The sequence below is a fragment of the Schistocerca gregaria genome, chromosome X (assembly GCF_023897955.1).
Source record: "Schistocerca gregaria isolate iqSchGreg1 chromosome X, iqSchGreg1.2, whole genome shotgun sequence".
In the NCBI taxonomy this organism is placed as follows: Eukaryota; Metazoa; Arthropoda; class Insecta; order Orthoptera; family Acrididae; genus Schistocerca; species Schistocerca gregaria.
Genome location: NC_064931.1, coordinates 478,811,991 through 478,830,515, shown reverse-complemented (window position 1 = coordinate 478,830,515; position 18,525 = coordinate 478,811,991). Strand labels below are relative to the sequence as shown.

The following is an 18,525-nucleotide window of genomic DNA, read 5'->3' as shown; positions in this document are numbered from 1 at the left end:
GAAATGTCTTACAATTTAAAACCTGGTTCCTAAATCTCTGTCTTACCATTATATAATCTATCTGATACCTTATAGTATCTCCAAGGTTCTTCCATGTATACAACCTTCTTTCATGATTCTTAAACCAAGTGTTAGTTATGATTAAGTGAAAAATTCTATCAGACGGCTTCCTCTTTCATTTCTTAGCCCCAATCCATATTCACCTACTATGTTTCCTTCTCTCCCTTTTCCTACACTTGAATTTGTCACCCATAACTATTAAATTTTTGTCTCCCTTCACTACCTGAATAATTTCTTTTATCTCATCATACATATCCTCAATTTCTTCATCATCTGCAGAGCTAGTTGGCATATAAACTTGTACTATTGTAGTAGGCGTGGGCTTTGTCTATCTTGGCCACAATAATGCATTCACTATGCTGTTTGTAGTAGTAGCAGCTTACCCGCACTCCTATTTTTTTATTCATTATTAAACCTACTCCTGCATTACCCCAATTTGATTTTGTATTCATAACCCTGTATTCACCTGACCAGAAGTCTTGTTCCTCATGCTACCGAACTTCACTAATTCCCACTACCCATTTCCCTTTTTAAATTTCCTAACCTACCTGCCCGATTAAGGGATCTGACATTCCATGCTCCGATCTGTAGAACGCCAGTTTTCTTTCTCCTGATAATGACGTCCTCCTGAGTAGTCCCCACCTGGAAATCCGAATGGGGGACTATTTTACCTCCAGAATATTTTACCCAAAAGGACGCCATCATCATTTAACCATACAGTAAAGCTGCATGCTCTCGGGAAAAATTACTGCTGTAGTTTTCCCTTGCTTTCAGCTGTTCGCAGTACTAGCACAGCAAGGCCGTTTTGGTTCGTATTACAAGGCTAAATCAGTCAATCATCCAGACTGTTGCCCCTGCAACTACTGAAAAGGCTGCTGCCCCTCTTCACAAACCACACGTTTGTCCTGCCTCTCAACAGATCAACAGATACCCCTCCATTGTGGTTGCACCTATGGTAGGGCTGTCTGTATTGCTGAGGCACACAAGCCTCTCCACCAATGGCAAGGTCCATGGGCCATGGGGGGGGGGGGGGGGGGAGGGGGGGGGGGGGGAGTGAGGGGTTATATAAATATAAGGGGCAAATTCAGTAATGGTGTCATCCTATTGAATCATATAGTAACTTTGATTAACAATATGCCAGATAACTGCAAAACTGATGAAGTCAGGCAAACCATTTGGTTTAGACAATGCATGGTGGAATGATTAGTATGTATGTTCCTTCTCTGTTTTCTGAGCACCTATTGTTTCACACCCATGGGGGAGCAGAGCTCAGTTGAGTTGCTTCATGACCGGCAGCCTCACACACTCCTCCACCTTCTGTGGTCTGTACCGCACCTGCTGCTATCGGGCCTGTCTGGCCACTTTGTGTCAGCATTGCCAGTGTAGATTCAAGGGTTTGGTTGCCAGCCCAAGTGGAAACTGGGCACTGTTGTCCATTGCTGGGCATGCTGTCTTTGTGATGTCCTTACAGCCAATGGGCTGGTGTATTCTACTTTGATCAGTTGCAACCCTGCTTGCTGCTAGAAGCTACCATTTCACAGGTGCGACCCCATCACCACAGCCCATCCCTCTGCTCTCCACCTTGAGCCCATCATCACCTGTTGTGCAGGCAACCTCTTCCCACTGGCTGCCTCACCACGTCCGGCGCAGCCTTTCTCCAGCCTTTTGTACATTGCTGCAGCCTTCTTTCCTGGATGGGCCATCTCCACTGGCCCCCTCACCATCACCATCTCAGCCATTTTGTCACCAGTGGGTCCAGCCCTGTCTCCTTTGCACTGGGAACCATCTGCTGCTGATGACAAAGACGTGGCAGTGTCCTCCCTGGTGCTGTCATCAGTCAGCACATTCTGGCCCTATGCTCCATTGTCCGCCTGATACACTGTCCTGCCCCTGCTATTGGCTCTGACTGCCACCACTTTGGATCTGATGGATGTCTCTCTCATTGGGCCACTGGCATCTCCTCTGTCACCTGGGTGCCCTCTCCACATGAGGGATCAATGTGCTAGAGAGAGAGAGAGAGAGAGAGAGAGAGAGAGAGAGAGAGAGAGAGAGAGAGAGAGAGAGAGAGAGAGAGTGTATATACCTATCCTTTTTTCCCCCTAAGGTAAGTCTTTCCGCTCCCGGGATTGGAATGACTCCTTACCCTCTCCCTTAAAACCCACATCCTTTCATCTTTCCTTTTCCTTCCCTCTTTCCTGACGAAGCAGCCACCGGTTGCAAAAGCTCGAAATTTTGTGTGTGTGTGTTTGTGTGTTATTTTATTGTGCCTGTCTACCGGCGCTTTCCCGCTTGGTAAGTCTTGGAATCTTTGTTATGTATGATACATGCCAACAGAACAGGGGAAACAGATCAGTTAAACAAGTTATCAATTAGCAATTATAAACCAATAGGAAAAAGACTAAATAGACAGTGAGCTTACCTCATGGAGTGAAGAAGAAATGTTACAGGATAAGCATTTGTGCATAGTTTACAGAGCTGCAGAAGTTATTGCACTCTGGATGTAGACAGTGGTATGCTTGTTTTAGTGCTCCAGTATTGTGACAAATAAAAAGCAGGAAGCCTATTTCAGACATTTACCCATTCTGCATTTCAGATTTTTATAGCAATGACCAAATCACATTCATGCTGAAAGTTCCCTGCTTTGGTATTTGTGTATATCTCTAGCCGGCACACAATATTTGTATTGATAGTTGTTCTTTGTTCTGTGAAACTGACAAAGATAACCATACTTTGATGACAGGAAACAGTGGGCATCAGGTTTTTGGTGGTAAATGTATGTTTGAATGACATGGTTACTCTTTGTTTTTTTGGGTATTGAAAGTAATTTAATTTTGATCACCCATCATGACATGGTTTTAAACACAGGTGGAAATTTACTTGGTACATGTTTTGTGTTTTGCAATGACCATTTCTTTGATGATCATGATGATTATATTAATAAATAGGCCTTGTATGTACCTTTATATTGTAAATTAACTATTTATATTGGCATGTTCAGTTTTACTCTGAAAAGGACTTAGGAAATAAAATAAATCCTTCAACCTTTATATTTTTCTCACAGGACTATTAATTTTCACTCAACTCTGATATCTTTAAATGAAGATTTGATAACTTGTGAACCTTGATCAACTAAAGCTCTTACTTGTACAATGAGCAGCTTGTATATATAATTGTTTAGGATTCTGCAGCCAGAGTTGGTTCACATAAGAGTTTTCTTAGTTTGGTAGCACTTCATAATCAGATATACTTATCTTGCTCTCTTACTGGTGGTACATTTGACAGAAAAAACAATACTCATAGTATGACCTCACACTGCCTGTTGTAAAACTGTTTCTAGTGGGGTAATTGTCACTGTGTCTGTGGTTGATGACAAACCACACATGCTTCCCATGGCATGCTGAATGAGTTCAGTCTTTGTTGACTGGGTGCAGGATGATGAACCTGGGTTCCCTGATCTGGGGACAAGTGAGCACCACACTGAATGAGGTCGCACATTATTGAACACACTGGACTCACATTCAGGAGGACAATGGTTCAAACCTGCATCTGGTCATCCTAATTTCTCTCTGTCACTTTAGACAAATGCCAGGATGGTTCCTTTGAAAGGGCACTGCCAATTTCCTTCCCTGTCCTTCCTTAATACGAGCTTGTGCACCATCTCTAATGACGTCATTGCCGATGGAATGTTAAACACTTATCCCCCCCCCCCCCCCTCCTCCTCCTCCTCCTCCTCCTCCTCAAGTGAGAACCACTAGTCCCTATAACTTTAAGCTCTGGGCATGCTTCAGCAACCACCATGTGGCATGGCAGTGGAACATCATGTCACAAGGAATGGGGTTCTTGGCTTAATGAGTTTGCACAAACCAGAGAGGGAGAGGGATTGGGAGGGGGGAGGCGGAGGGGGAGGGGGAGACTCAGCTCCAAGGTGTGCCACTGAGGTGGATGGCTGTAGAGTTAAAACAGGAGTTAGCATGCAATTGGTGGGGAACCTGCTACACTTCACCTGCATAAGGCTTACATAATAGGCAAGTGGGACTGTGTGTGGGTGGACCCTTAGTTCCCTTGCTACTATTGGTACCAAGATAAAACCATCAAACTCTTCCAAATAAACACCCAGAAGGATGGGTCTATCACTAGTATGTATCAATACCAACCCAGTAAGAGGGCTCATGGGAGCAGTCCTCCTGAAAGGAATGTTGCTAAATGTGCTTCAGCCATGAGGAACAGAACATGTGCTATTGGTCAGAATGTGTTTCTAATAGTTAAGAGAAAAGAGGACAGCTTCAAGTAAGTTTCACCTTTCTATGAGGGTGAGTTAAATGAAAACCTTAAATTTTTAATAACAAATTGAAATTTTGCCCCATTATCCTCTAAGTTGGTAAGCATGCTGCAGAATGACCTGTGGGTGGCAGTGTAGTGCAGATGCACACATACCATTGCAGTATCAGTATAAAGATGGCTGCCCCACTTGCGACATGCATAAGGGAAGAACAGTGTTCGGTTACTCGCTTTTGGTGTAGTGAAGATGTGAAACCTATTTAAATTCATTGACGAATGAAAGTTCTGTATGGTGATGCCTGTTTGTTGCAGCAGCAAGTCTATGAATGGAGTAGGAAATTCACAAATAGTGTGACTTCGGTGGAAGATGCTCCTTGTCCAGGTCAGGCACAAGTTGTGACTCCACAGAACATTGCACCAGTTGAAGTCATAGGGAAGGAAAACTGCCGAGTGACACGGAATGACATTGCAGGGTGTTTACGGATTAGTCACAGGTCAGCACACCACATTGTGCATGATGTGCTCCACTTTCACAAAGTGTCTGCAAGATGGGTGCCATGGAAGCTAACTCTTGAAATGAGAGAACGACATGTTGATGCTTGTGAAGAACTTCTTCGGCACTTTGAATGAGAAGGTGATGGCTTCCTTGCAAGAATCTTTACTGGGGACAAAACCTGGGTTCACTTCCACCAACCAGAAATGGAGAGAGAGAGCAAGGAATGGCGCCATTCCTCATCACCAAAACCAAAGGAATTTCGAACAGAACCATCAGCAGGGGAGGTTATGCTGCCACTCTTATGGGACAAAAAGGTGTCACTTTGGAGCATTACATGCCTAGGGAGACCACTATCACCAGCGCATCATACACAGATCTCCTATAAAATCATCTGTGGCCTGCAATCAAATCAAAGTGACGTAGATTGCTGTCAGCAGGTGTCCTTTTGCAACATGACAATGCAAAGCCCCACACTGCCTGTACAACAGTTGCAACAATCACAGACCTGCATTTTGAGTGTCTTCCTCATCCACCATACTAACCAGACCTTGCCTCAAGTGATTTCCATATGTTTGGACCACTCAAAGACGCAATGGGAGGAAATAAGTTCCATTCTGATGAAGAGGTACACCACGCGGTGCATGAGTGGTTGCACGGACTACCAAAAGCATTTTTTCCTAAAGGAATTTATGCACTTTGCAAGCACTGGAGGACTTGCATTGAGCATGGGGGAGATTATGTTGAAAAGTGATACAGCTTTGTACCACTTCTACACAATAAATAATGTTTTAAAAATTATTTAAGGTTTTCATTTGACTCACCCTTGTACATTGGTAAAGGTCTGCGAGACATTGCTGGGATTTTAAAATCAGATAAGAAATGGGACACTGTTTGTTGAAACATCCATTTCCTAACAAGCAACAAAACCCCTTGCGCCTAAACCTTCAGGGCAAAATGTACCACAGAAATGGAGCTGCACAACACATCAGACAATAGTAAAGGAGTTGTGTCATACAGAGTTATTATATATATTCCAAATGAAGACATGGAAGATAAGTGGGCTAAAGGTGGAGTGACTAATGTGCAAAATATGAAAAAAGTAGGCAGCAAACCAGTGATAATTGTACCTTTATTCTTGCATTTTATAGCATAAAACTCCCAAAGCACATCAGGGCAGACCTTCTTAATTTGAAAGTGAGGCTTATACACCAAATCTTATGCACTATTTCAAATGCTAACCCTTTGGACCCTCCACACCAGCATGTAAAAGTGAAGCAACTTGGGGTAAATGTGGTAAGTCTTCCAAAAAATGAGTCATTAGTTCATCTCCTCTTGAAGTGTGTTAATGGCTGTGGGGATAGCCATGTCTGGAGTAGAGACTGCTCTGTATTCCATAGAAAAGATGATACAGAGCTCAAAATGGGAAAGCAGATACTGTACAGCAAAGCAAAAACTATTTATAAATCTATGCAACCCTCTACTTTTGATACTTCATTTACTTCAGCTCTCAAAAAGCCAGTCCCAAAAATCTGATGTCTTTACACAGACAGAGGCATAAAGAACCAGCACAAATGCCTGTGTTTGTAAGTTCAATTGCAAAACAACACACTTATCTCAAAACTTGCAGTTTCCTCCATACAACCAGAAAGTCCCCCTACCTACCCTTTCATCAACCAGTTGACCAGGAGGCTCTCACTGACTTATCACATGGTTATTCCACCCATTCCTCCTATATGGGGATTTTAATGCACAAAATGTGCTATGGGCCTCTGCTGCCACCTGCCGTGGGGTAGAGCTGTTGAGAACCTCCTGTTGCCAAGAGACCTTTGTCCTCTGAACATGAGGCAGAGCACACATTTTGGCACTGCTACTGTGGTGTTCTATCACTGGTCTTTTGATATATCATCCAGCCCTCACATGTACTGCACATTTGGAAGTGTTAAGTGACTTGCATTATAGTAATCACTTCCCATCTGGATACACCTGGCGGTGGACTGGATGCTTTTCAGCCAACTTACTTTTTTCTTAATGCCATGATAATGTCCAGGACTATCACAAAGATGATCCATTGTGCCACTTAATCATGCATCCTAAAGTTTTCAGGCCAAACTCTAAGACAGTCTGCTCTCATGTTGGATAAGGAGTGCTCCTCTACCAGGGACAGGTAGGAGACTCTGTGTAGATTCAAATATTTTCAAACAGCAGAGAACCTCACAGCATTATGGGTAGTGAGGGTGAAAAACCACTGAATTATAAAAGAGATTAAACAAGGACCATGGCAGCAGTTCATGAGCCCTATATACTATTCAGCCAACAGTACATTTGTATGAGAGAATGTGAGGAGGATTTGTGGACTAGGTTACTGCTTTAATGAGAAATGCAAGCATGTACATGGACCTGAGAGACATATACCAGATAATGGCAGAACATTTCATGGGGGTAGCTGCCACTGCAAGTCTGGATCCATCTTCCTAAGACCACAGAATTGCTGGCATCGAGGGGGGAGGGAAGAGAGTTGGGGGGGGGGGGGGGGGGGGAGTGGAACTTCAGTTCCACCAGTGATGAAATGTATAACTGTCCATTTTCCACATGAGAGCTGGATTCAGCATTTTCTGCAGCTTGTTACACAAAACCTGATGGTCAGAATAGGGTCCAATAGAGAATGTTACAGCACCTCACAAATAACAGCAAAGAAACCTTCATGGGTATTTGGACAATTTCCTGACTCATTGAAAAGTGCCATTCTAAACCCCCTCTGATACATGTCAGAGTACTGCCCTCACTATGTGCATAGGAGAATTATTGGAGCGGATGGTAAACTGCCATTTTGTCTGGATTTTAGAATCCAAACAGCTCCTTAGGCTATTTAAGTGTGGGTTCAGGATATAATGATTGACAATCAATAATCAATCCTTCTGGAGGTGGTTATACAACAAGCTTTTCTCCACAGGCATCACCTAATAGATAATTTTATTTGCCCTTGAAGGCTTACAATGCTACTAAGAGGCATAATATCCTCAGGCAACTCCATGAATGGGGCATAAAGGTGATGTTTACCAGTATTCCTACAGTCCTTCCCTTCCTCACATTATTTTAAGTATTGTTGGCCATTATTATTATTTTTTATTATTATTATTTATTTTATGGCTTTCATTGAACCACTCTAGTCGAAAATACAAAGTTGTAAACAAGCTGTTACTCAGGGATACAATTTGGCTCAACAATAACTTAATATGATAATTAGATAATATAATTATTAGAGTCTATTCTTATATGAAAGGTGTTTTGCTCTTCTGTTTCCCCAATATTTCTTCATTCTTCCAGATGTTTTCTTTCTTTCTTCATCTGAGACCACTCTTCCTGTACTCCTTTTCTTGATTTTCATTTGTAGTCTGGTTTGCGGGTCTTGCAGTATTCTGGTTTTCTCTGTTTTGTTTTTTAGGTCATCTACTGTAATTTGGAGTTCTTTTATATCTTCATTAATTTCTGTGATCCATTTAATGTCGCTCTTGCTATTCCACAATTTTTGTATTATTTTTTTACTAATTCTGTTTTCTGGAGTTCTCATCAGATGTCCAAAGAATGAGATGCATTTCTTCCTGCTCGTGCTCATGACTGGTTCTATTTTCTTCTATACTGTTTCATTTGATGCTATTCTTCAATGTCAATTTATTTTATACTGTTTATTTATACATGTCCTTATTATTCTTCTTTCTGTTTTCAGTATTCTGTCAATTTCTGCTGTATTAGTTGTTATGAAGATAGTTTCAGCTGCATACATTATTTCTGGTTGTGTAACTGTTTTATAGTATTTTAATTTTGCATCTATATATACGCTTTTTTTGTTGTATGTAGTTTTGATAATGTAATTTGCGTAGTTCAGTTTTTTTATTCTATTCTGCCATGATGGCTTCTCATTTAAATTGTATGTTATTATTTTGCCTAAATATTTAAATTTATCAACTATTTTGATTTCCTGTTCTCCTATTGTAATTTTGTTTTCAAGTGGTGGATCAGTTAGCATAATCTCCGTTTTTTCAAATGATATTCTAAGCCCTACTTTCTCTGCTATTTCCTGTAGTGATTTCACTTGTTGCCTAGCTTCTTGAATGGTGTTGGCTAGGAGAGCAAGATCATCAGCGAATCCCAAGCAGTTTAAGCTAATATCATCTTTTGCACTTCCAATTCTTATCATCTTTGGATTGTCATTGTACTATCCTCTCATTATATATTCCAGTGCACAGTTGAACAGTAATGGTGATAGGCAGTCACCTTGTCTTAAGCCTGTTTTTATGAAGAATGGTTCCGAAATTTATCCTCTAAACTTCACTTTTGATTTGGTGTTGGTTAGAGTGAGTTGTATTATTTTAATTAGTTTTGGATGGATTCCTAGATTTCTTAAAATTTTTAATTCTGATGGTCTGTGGAGACAGTCATATGCCTTCTTAAAATCTACAAATGTTATTGCCAGAGGTTTGTTCCGTTTCTCGTAGTATGCCATAATCAATTTTAAACTAATTATCCGCTCTGCACAGCTTCTCCATGGTCTGAAACCTCCCTGATATTCCCCTAACTCTTGTTCTAATTGCTACTTCATTCTTTCATATAGGATCTTGGCTAGAATTTTGTATGTGCAACCTAGGAGAGAGATTCCTCTGTAGTTGTTTGGGTTGCTCATATCTCCCTTTTTGTGTAGTGGGTGGATGATAGCTGTGGTCCAATATTTGGGGAATCATTCAGTTACCCAGATTTTTGTTAAGAGCCATGTGTAAGGAGGTCTTGACTGTGTCACTTGCGTATTTCCACATTTTAACAAAAACCTGATCTTGTCCACATGCCTTATAATTTTTTGTTCTTTAAGAATTTTTTTCTACTTCTTGGAAAGTTGGAGGGTCTAGTTTGTTAGGTTTGGTTTTTATTGGGGTATTTATGTTGATTTGTAAGGGTTCTTTGGGTTCCTTGCAATTCAGAAGTTTGTTAAATGCTTTTGCCATGATTTCTGCATTTTCCTTGTTACTGTCTGTCATTCTTCCATCTTCATCTTTCAGTATTATTGTAGGGGCCCCATGTTGTTGTAGTTGTTTCCCCAAAGGTTTTATAGTAGTTCCTGGAGTTGGTTTTATGATAATTACCTTCTATAGAGTTTATAATATATTTATGGAATCCTCTCTTGATTCTTCTAATATTTTGTGAGAATTTTTTCTTTCATATTTTAGGTTGATGGCATTTTCTTCAGTTTTATGTGTTTGAAACTTTAACCATGCTTGGTGTCTGTTTTCACGGAATTTGTCACATTCTGATGTCCACCATGCATGTTTCCTTTGTGGGTTCAAGGGAGCTAGATTCTCTGCTTCTTTTTTAAGATTAGGCACTAGTTGTTCTAGATCATCTGTTAATTTGATGGTTTGTGTTATTTGTTGGTATTTATTATTTTTAATTAGCTGATGTGGGTCAAACCTCCTTTTTATTTTATTAGTTTTTCCGGTCCTCTTCTTTAACGGAGTGAATTTGATTTTAATTTTAACTGTATAATGGTCTGAGCCTGTGTCTACTCCTCTCAGTACTTTAACATTGTGGATCTCCTTATGAAAATTTTTGACCGTACACACACGATCTAGCTGCCACACCCCCTTCCTCCAGTCTGGAAGTTTCCATGTTTTAAGTTTACTTGGCTTCCTCTTAAAGTATGTTGATTTAGATATAAGGTTGTGTTCTCTGCAGAGTTCTACAAGTCTTTGACCGTTTTTGTTCGTAAATTTATGTGGACTCCATTTTCCAATTGTATCTTTATATTTCCTTTCATTTCCCAACTGAACATTGAAATCTCCCAACAAGATTTTTACATTCTTTTCATTTACTCTGTTCACAGTTTGTTCTAGAAGGTCCCAAAATTTATCTACCTCTTCCTTTGTTTTTGTTAGACAATTTTTTTCATTTGTTGGGGCATGAGCATTTATTATTGTATAGGTTTTATTCATTGTTTTAAAGCTTAGAGTAGCAATTCTTGGTGATACTGCTTGGAAATCCATTACTGAATCTATTGTTTTTATGTTTACTAAAAACCCTGTTCTAAACTGGGGACATTGTTTCATTGTCCTCGGTCCTGTTTTCCCATTATAAATTCTGTATCTTTGGGATTCGAATGGGTCCTCTGTGGTGTTTCTCATTTCTTGGATCCCTGTTATTAAAATTTTTTGTTTATTTAGTTCATCTGTGAGTTCCTTGAGTTTTCCGGACTGAAGTAATGAGTTTACGTCGTGTGTTGCTACATAATTTATTTGCTCATGTTTAATCTTCTTTTTGTGTTTTAGTGTGCATTTTGATGGTTGCAAATGCTCCAATTCATTGCTGTCTTCTAGTTTACTAACCACCGAATCTGATGTAGCCTTTTCCTGCCTTTTGGAGCAGGACGGTGGAATTTTTTTCCTAAAAGGCCTTTCCATTTTTTACTTCCGAAGGTTGTCAACCTTAGTTGGAGCAAGCTCTGATTTACAACTACGGTTGTTAGCTGCGGAGGGTGTGTTTGGTCCACGAGAGCTATTTTATTTCACTCAAGTCCACCGGTAAACCAGTGAGGACTTCCCTATCCGCCACCTGGGATGCGCCACATAGGAGTATCACCACTCCTCCTACTATGACAGCATAGTAGGTTCATATTATTGTTGGCAATATTTTGTTTAGTAATTTTGACCTAGAGAACTGAGATCTTCAAAGTAGAGTTTTAAATGTGACTGTTTTTTCAGTGGGTATTACCAATAATATGTCCACTGTAAGGGACCCCATCCAGTGTTCCCTAGTCATTGACAATTCTCTATTTTTAGCTCGTCTTCCAGCATTGCAAGCACCATGTGTCAGTCACAGCCGAAAGTTTGGAAGCTTGAGAAATAGGTAGATAAAACTGGCACCAGATTTCCAATTGAGAATTCTGTATGGGTCCTTTTTAACTATTTATATGCTGTTTTTTATTTGCTTGAATTTATAATAAGGGACACTACCTCCAAACAAAATGTGTTGCTGTCCCCCTCACACCTGTGTACTACTCCACTGGCCACCCACCCTTTGTTTTATTCTTTAACAGCTCATGGCTAGCAATGCGGCCTATATTGATACGTGCAAAGCATTTCACATTAGAAATGTGCGTGGAAAGTATTGATGTTTTATGCCAAGATTGAAATAAAGAAACCTTTGGCTACGTAGGAGGACCAGAATTAGTTTCGAATTGATCACATTCAAGAACTAATTCACTCTAAATATAATTTTAGGTCTGTTCTTATAACATTTTAGATAAGGATTGCAATTTTACTGAAGTATACACAGATGGCTCAAAATATGGAGATAGTCTTTGCCAGCTGCCTCTTTGGGTATAGACTCCTCAGACAGTTCATAGTTTTTAGTGCCAAACTATAAGCAATCCTGAAGGCAATGGAGCAGGTGAGTCATCATCAAAACAAAAAGTTTCTTCAATTCCCTTAGTGTCATACAAACATTGTAGCAAATGTACCCAGTGGAAATAATAATCCAGTTATGCAAGACAAACTGGGTGTGATGTACCTACCACCAGTCACTCAAACTGGATGAAGTCACCCTCACCAAACTCTGCATAAGAGACTGACCATTACTGCATGGTTTCATACCTCAGTGAGAATACCTCTTTAGTCTGTGATGCCTGTTGGGTATGAAATACCATACACCATGTTTTGTTAGAGTGCATTTTATATTTGGACCAGAGGGCAGAGGTTATTGTAAAGGGGGACCTATCTTCTGTTTTAGCTGAAGCTGAGATGAATGGGACACAGCTTTCAGAATTTTGTGCTTTGTCAGGACTGCAACCCAAGTTATTAAGTTGGAGATTTTAGTGCATCACAGAATCCTAGTGATAAGCTAGCAACATATATTAAGAAAATTTTGACAATACTACATCTTCTGGAACTTAATTATTACTGAAGTATCCATCATGCTGGAGATGCTGAATTTGAGAGTTTTATTTTTATACTTCTCTAAATTTACAGATTAGACTGCATAGAAATGTAACACATGTGTCATTTAATAAACATGGTATTGTAATTTGGTGAATGGCTGCTCACTGTCTTGTTCGTGCATTTGGAGGTATCTCAAGTGGGTAGGAAGAAGTGAGGTGGTTCATACTTCAAACACAGCAGTAGTTAGACTGGTTCCTTATGAACTGCATGGCCAAGCTATCTTGCCTAATAAAATTTCTCTATTATTTGAAGACTAAGGAGAACTATATGCTTCTGGTCAAAGTTGATTTGAACCTTCTGTAGTAAGAGGGTTGGGTCAACTCGCGAAGAAAACTTTGACACTATCAGGAACATATGAACCATGTTACTGCCCTTTGAACCATGGGACCCAAGAAGCACACAAATGAATTAGTTTATTGTCAAATTTTGAAGTATCCCAAAGGAACAAACAAACATCAAAATTTTATATAATTCATTGTACAGAAAAAAAATCTACTCATCAAATAGTGGCAGGAGGAAACACACATAAATTAAGGAAATGTGCAACTCCTTGGAGTCAGTGGCTGTATTTGGCAGAAGGGTTGAAGGAAAAGGAAAACGGCTGTTGAGGTTTAGGAGACAGTGATAATTACAGAAAAGTAAACCAGAACCCTGGTTCAGGGGAGGCTTATCTGATGGGATGAGAAGGGAAGAGTGGTAGTTGGGGCTGCACTGGATGAGATTTGAAAACCTGAGGGCTTAAAGGTGGAAGATAGGGTAATAAATAAGGCAGAGGTCACTGACAAAACATTGTGCAAGAGTTCATAAGAGCAGAAAGATAAGTTCATTATACATGGTAGAGATGTGAAGTGGGAAGGGGAGGAGGAGGCTGAGGCAATATGACAGGTCCAAAAATAAGAGAAATATAAACTAAAAATAGTTAATAAAGGAATATTTGCTGAAAGGAAATGCTTAGACTGAAGAAATAAATGTAAATTAAGACCAGATGGGTGGTGAGAACCAAGGACATGTAACGCCAGTTACATAGCTCTGAGAAACTGGTGTCAGGGAAGAGAAGCCAGATGGCATGTGTAGTGAAACAGACATGGAGGTCACATCTGTCATGTTGTATAGCATGCTTTGCAACAGGATACTGTGTGTTGCCAGTGTACACTGTCTGTCTACGACCAGTCATCCTAACTGATGATTTGGTGGTGGTCATACTGGTACAGATGGCGAAATAGTTTTTATATAACAGCTGATAAGGACATGTGTTGTTTCACATGTGGCTCTTCTTTTGATAGTAAATGTTTTTCCAGTTAGAGGGCTGATATAGGTGGTGGTAGGGGGGTGCATAGGACAAGTCTTACAGTCAAGATAGTCATATGGGTTGGAGCCATAGGCCAGTTCTTTCCCATCATCCTTCTTCCTTCCCCTTCAATCCGTCTGCCAGAAGGAGCAAGCAGCTCCAAACGTTTGCACAGTTCCTTAACTTTTATACACTCCTGGAAATGGAAAAAAGAACACATTGACACCGGTGTGTCAGACCCACCATACTTGCTCCGGACACTGCGAGAGGGCTGTACAAGCAATGATCACAAGCACGGCACAGCGGACACACCAGAAACTGCGGTGTTGGCCATCGAATGGCGCTAGCTGCGCAGCATTTGTGCATCGCCGCCGTCAGTGTCAGCCAGTTTGCCGTGGCATACGGAGCTCCATCGCAGTCTTTAACACTGGTTGCATGCCGCGACAGCGTGGACGTGAACCGTATGTACAGTTGACGGACTTTGAGCGAGGGCGTATAGTGGGCATGCGGGAGGCCGGGTGGACGTACCGCCGAATTGCTCAACACGTGGGGCGTGAGGTCTCCACAGTACATCGATGTTGTCGCCAGTGGTCGGCGGAAGGTGCACATGCCCGTCGACCTGGGACCGGACCGCAGCGACGCACGGATGCATGCCAAGACCGTAGGATCCTACGCAGTGCCGTAGGGGACCTCACAGCCACTTCCCAGCAAATTAGGGACACTGTTGCTCCTGGGGTATCGGCGAGGACCATTCGCAACCGTCTCCATGAAGCTGGGCTACGGTCCCGCACACCCTTAGGCCGTCTTCCGCTCACGCCCCAACATCGTGCAGCCCGCCTCCAGTGGTGTCGCGACAGGTGTGAATGGAGGGACGAATGGAGACGTGTCGTCTTCAGCGATGAGAGTCGCTTCTGCCTTGGTGCCAATGATGGTCGTATGCGTGTTTGGCGCCGTGCACGTGAGCGCCACAATCAGGACTGCATAAGACCGAGGCACACAGGGCCAACACCTGGCATCATGGTGTGGGGAGCGATCTCCTACACTGGCTGTACACCTCTGGTGATCGCCGAGGGGACACTGAATAGTGCACGGTACATCCAAACCGTCATCGAACCCATCGTTCTACCATTCCTAGACTGGCAAGGGAACTTGCTGTTCCAACAGGACAATGCACATCCGCATGTATCCCGTGCCACCCAACGTGCTCTAGAAGGTGTAAGTCAACTACCCTGGCCAGCAAGATCTCCGGATCTGTCCCCCATTGAGGATGTTTGGGACTGGATGAAGCGTCGTCTCACGCGGTCTGCACGTCCAGCACGAACGCTGGTCCAACTGAGGCGCCAGGTGGAAATGGCATGGCAAGCCGTTCCACAGGACTACATCCAGCATCTCTATGATTGTCTCCATGGGAGAATAGCAGCCTGCATTGCTGCGAAAGGTGGATATACACTGTGCTAGTGCCGACATTGTGCATGCTCTGTTGCCTGTGTCTATGTGCCTGTGGTTCTGTCAGTGTGATAATGTGATGTATCTGACCCCAGGAATGTGTCAATAAAGTTTCCCCTTCCTGGGACAATGAATTCACGGTGTTCTTATTTCAATTTCCAGGAGTGTATGTGTTTTATCCTGCCACCTCTCTGCAAGAATAATTTTTTGTCTACCAGTAAATTAAATTATATTTTCAAAAAAAATTTTTTTGTTTCATCAATATAAACCAACATCAAAAGTTAACTATTAGGCCCTGGAAACCCAAATCTCTGTACATTTCCAAAAGCTCCATAGCTGGTTTCAGGAAAATTGCTTCTTATTCATAATGATCATTCTAAAATAAGGGTGCAGGAAGTACATCCTTCAAGCAACAATGATTCCTTAATGTTTCCTGATGAAAAATATTTCAGAGCTGTAACTGCATGAGACAAAGAAATGAACAATGTTTTGATTAGCAAAAGTTAAGATAAGTAATATAAATTATTTAAAATAAATGAATTGAAGTACAAAAAAAGCTTTGTAGCACTGGAAAATCTAGTTTCCACATATGCATGAAGTACTCAATGAAATATCCAAAGTGATTTGATCTGACACACATTTTCTTTGGAAGAAAGCCAATTCTTTGGAATTAGCATTACAGCAAACTTGGACATAACAACTTTCTTTGTATGACTCTATTACATAACATTACTACAGGAACATAGTTTTTCTTAAAGTAGTTCTCAGAAACAATAAGTGACATGTGTGGAACTTGTATAATCTCCTGCTAATGAAGACATGTTTGCCACTTAGAGCATATACATGTCATAGTTTCAGGAGTTGCTGAGGCTGTGATTGGAGTGTGTTCTTACCATGATTTTTATTAATTTTGGGAAACAAATGATTTTTAGTAGTTCCTGATCACTTACATATTGTCTCTCCATAAATAAGGGAAGAAAAGTATTTTGGATTTTACAAATATCACCTCTGCAATATATTTTGTAGTCCACGTAAGACATAGCATCTGGAATTTTCTGAGTTAGCTTTTTGTCTAAAAGCAGTGCACATGCTTTCAAGGTATTGAGTACAATAAGCAGTATTTACTTTTGTCATCTGTAGAACACTCTTGGTTTTGTGTGGCTGTGTTAAGGTATCTTCCAATGTTTTGTTCAGTAACCGTGGTTCATAATGCGGTAGTACAGTAGAGGTCAGCCATCAGAACCCCTCCTGTGAATTTGATATGCACATTTTTCAATGCACAAATTGAAATATTATGTAAAATTTGTTAGAGTGGTCTTACTTCACATAAAGGTCATTCATGTTTAAGCACTTGTTATATGCTAATACTTTATAATACTCAGAGTATGTTCACATAACTCAAGAATTAATATTTTTCATGATTAGTACACGAGTCTTTTATTATTGTATCTATTTCAAGAAAAACATTCCTCTTGAATTGCAAAATAATTAAAGTGTAAGGAAACAATTAACAGACAGTTAATTAATAAGAGTACAGTGTTTCAAAATGCAAGATCCTCATTTCAAAGTGCAATTTATTAGCAGATTCTATTCATTTTGTTGCTATTTGTCAATGAAACCTGAATTCATTAAGACAAACAAATTATTTACTTCTAGCAGCAAGAATAAATACTCTTATGTACAAATATATTTATTTTCCTTTGTATATTCCCAGTAAACTGTTTGATTTTATTTTTCATTTGTTTCCAGAAAAGCTCATCTTGCTCCATTCTTACCAACACATCCTATTGTCAATCCAATGGCTGATATGGGTAAACAGTCGAAGTCTTTTGGTGTTGTCAGTGCTGCACCATTTGGTTCCTCTGCAATCTTACCAATTTCATGGGCATATATAAAGGTTAGTTAACAATAATAAACTCTGGGAAGATTTTCTGGTACAATTGTTACTCTCACTATTCCTTGGTAAACATATTTCTAAAATAAGACTGTGGCCTGAACTACAGATGTTCATGTGAGGGCAGATTTTTTTCAGTAAAACTAAACATTATTTATTACTAATGTTCTAGCCACAAAATTCTCAGAAAAATATACCTGATGAGTTATGAAATTTTTCTTTCTACTGGAGAACAGGCTAGGGAGTAATAATGTAGGAGGATCTGCTATATATCAGGTGAATGAGAGAATTCGTATGTAAATCAAATTCTGTGTCAGATAAAAACTGATTCACTCACTGTAAATAAAAAAACATAAAAAGACTAGATGAGATACTTAAAGGATGTGGAATAAGTAAAAAAATAAATTAATGAAGAAAAACTGTAAAAATTACTGCAGTTAGTTAGAAATTCGCTATTTAAGTTTGCTTTACCTGATTTTTGTTTCTAGTGCCAGTAAAAAGAACAATAGACAAACAAACACTGCATTGAACAATTCATGTTTCCTAGTTATATCATATTCAATAACATGTACTTAAATATTAGTAATTAGTTGAAAAATAAACTGTGGAAAAAGTCAGTATCAATCACTTATGAAAGTGGCAAGGTTGCCAATATGCTACATTGTGGAAATATGCTACCACAGTAAATAAATTATGGGTATATATTTTGATTACACCTAAGTTTTTACCCAAGCTAAAACAGAAACATGACTGGCAGTGTTTCTCTTTGTCAGTAGCTTTACAACATTCCGCATACAAGAAAACATAACTAGTCATTGGTGTTCAAATGTGTGTTAAATCTTATGGGACTTAACTGCTAAGGTCATCAGTCCCTACGTTTATACACTACTTAACCTAAATTATCCTAAGGACAAACACACACACACTCATGCCCAAGGGAGCACTTGAACCTCCACCAAGAACAGCCGCACAGTCCATGACTGCAGCACCTTAGACCGCACGGCTGATCCTGCAAGGCAACTAGTCATTGTTGAGCTTGTTTTTAATTTGAGAATATAGTGTTTAATTGTCTTTATGTACTTTG

The 18,525-nt window shown here is 40.3% G+C and overlaps 1 protein-coding gene across 1 annotated transcript in view; it reads left to right on the top strand.

The window, feature by feature from the left end:
* LOC126298909 (glycine dehydrogenase (decarboxylating), mitochondrial) overlaps positions 1–18,525 on the top strand; it is a 304,299-nt gene that overhangs the window by 235,936 nt on the left and 49,838 nt on the right. Inside the window, exon 15 of the mRNA XM_049990452.1 lies at positions 17,297–17,444. Within this exon, the coding sequence (XP_049846409.1) occupies positions 17,297–17,444 (148 nt within the window). The remainder of the gene's footprint in view (positions 1–17,296; positions 17,445–18,525) is intronic.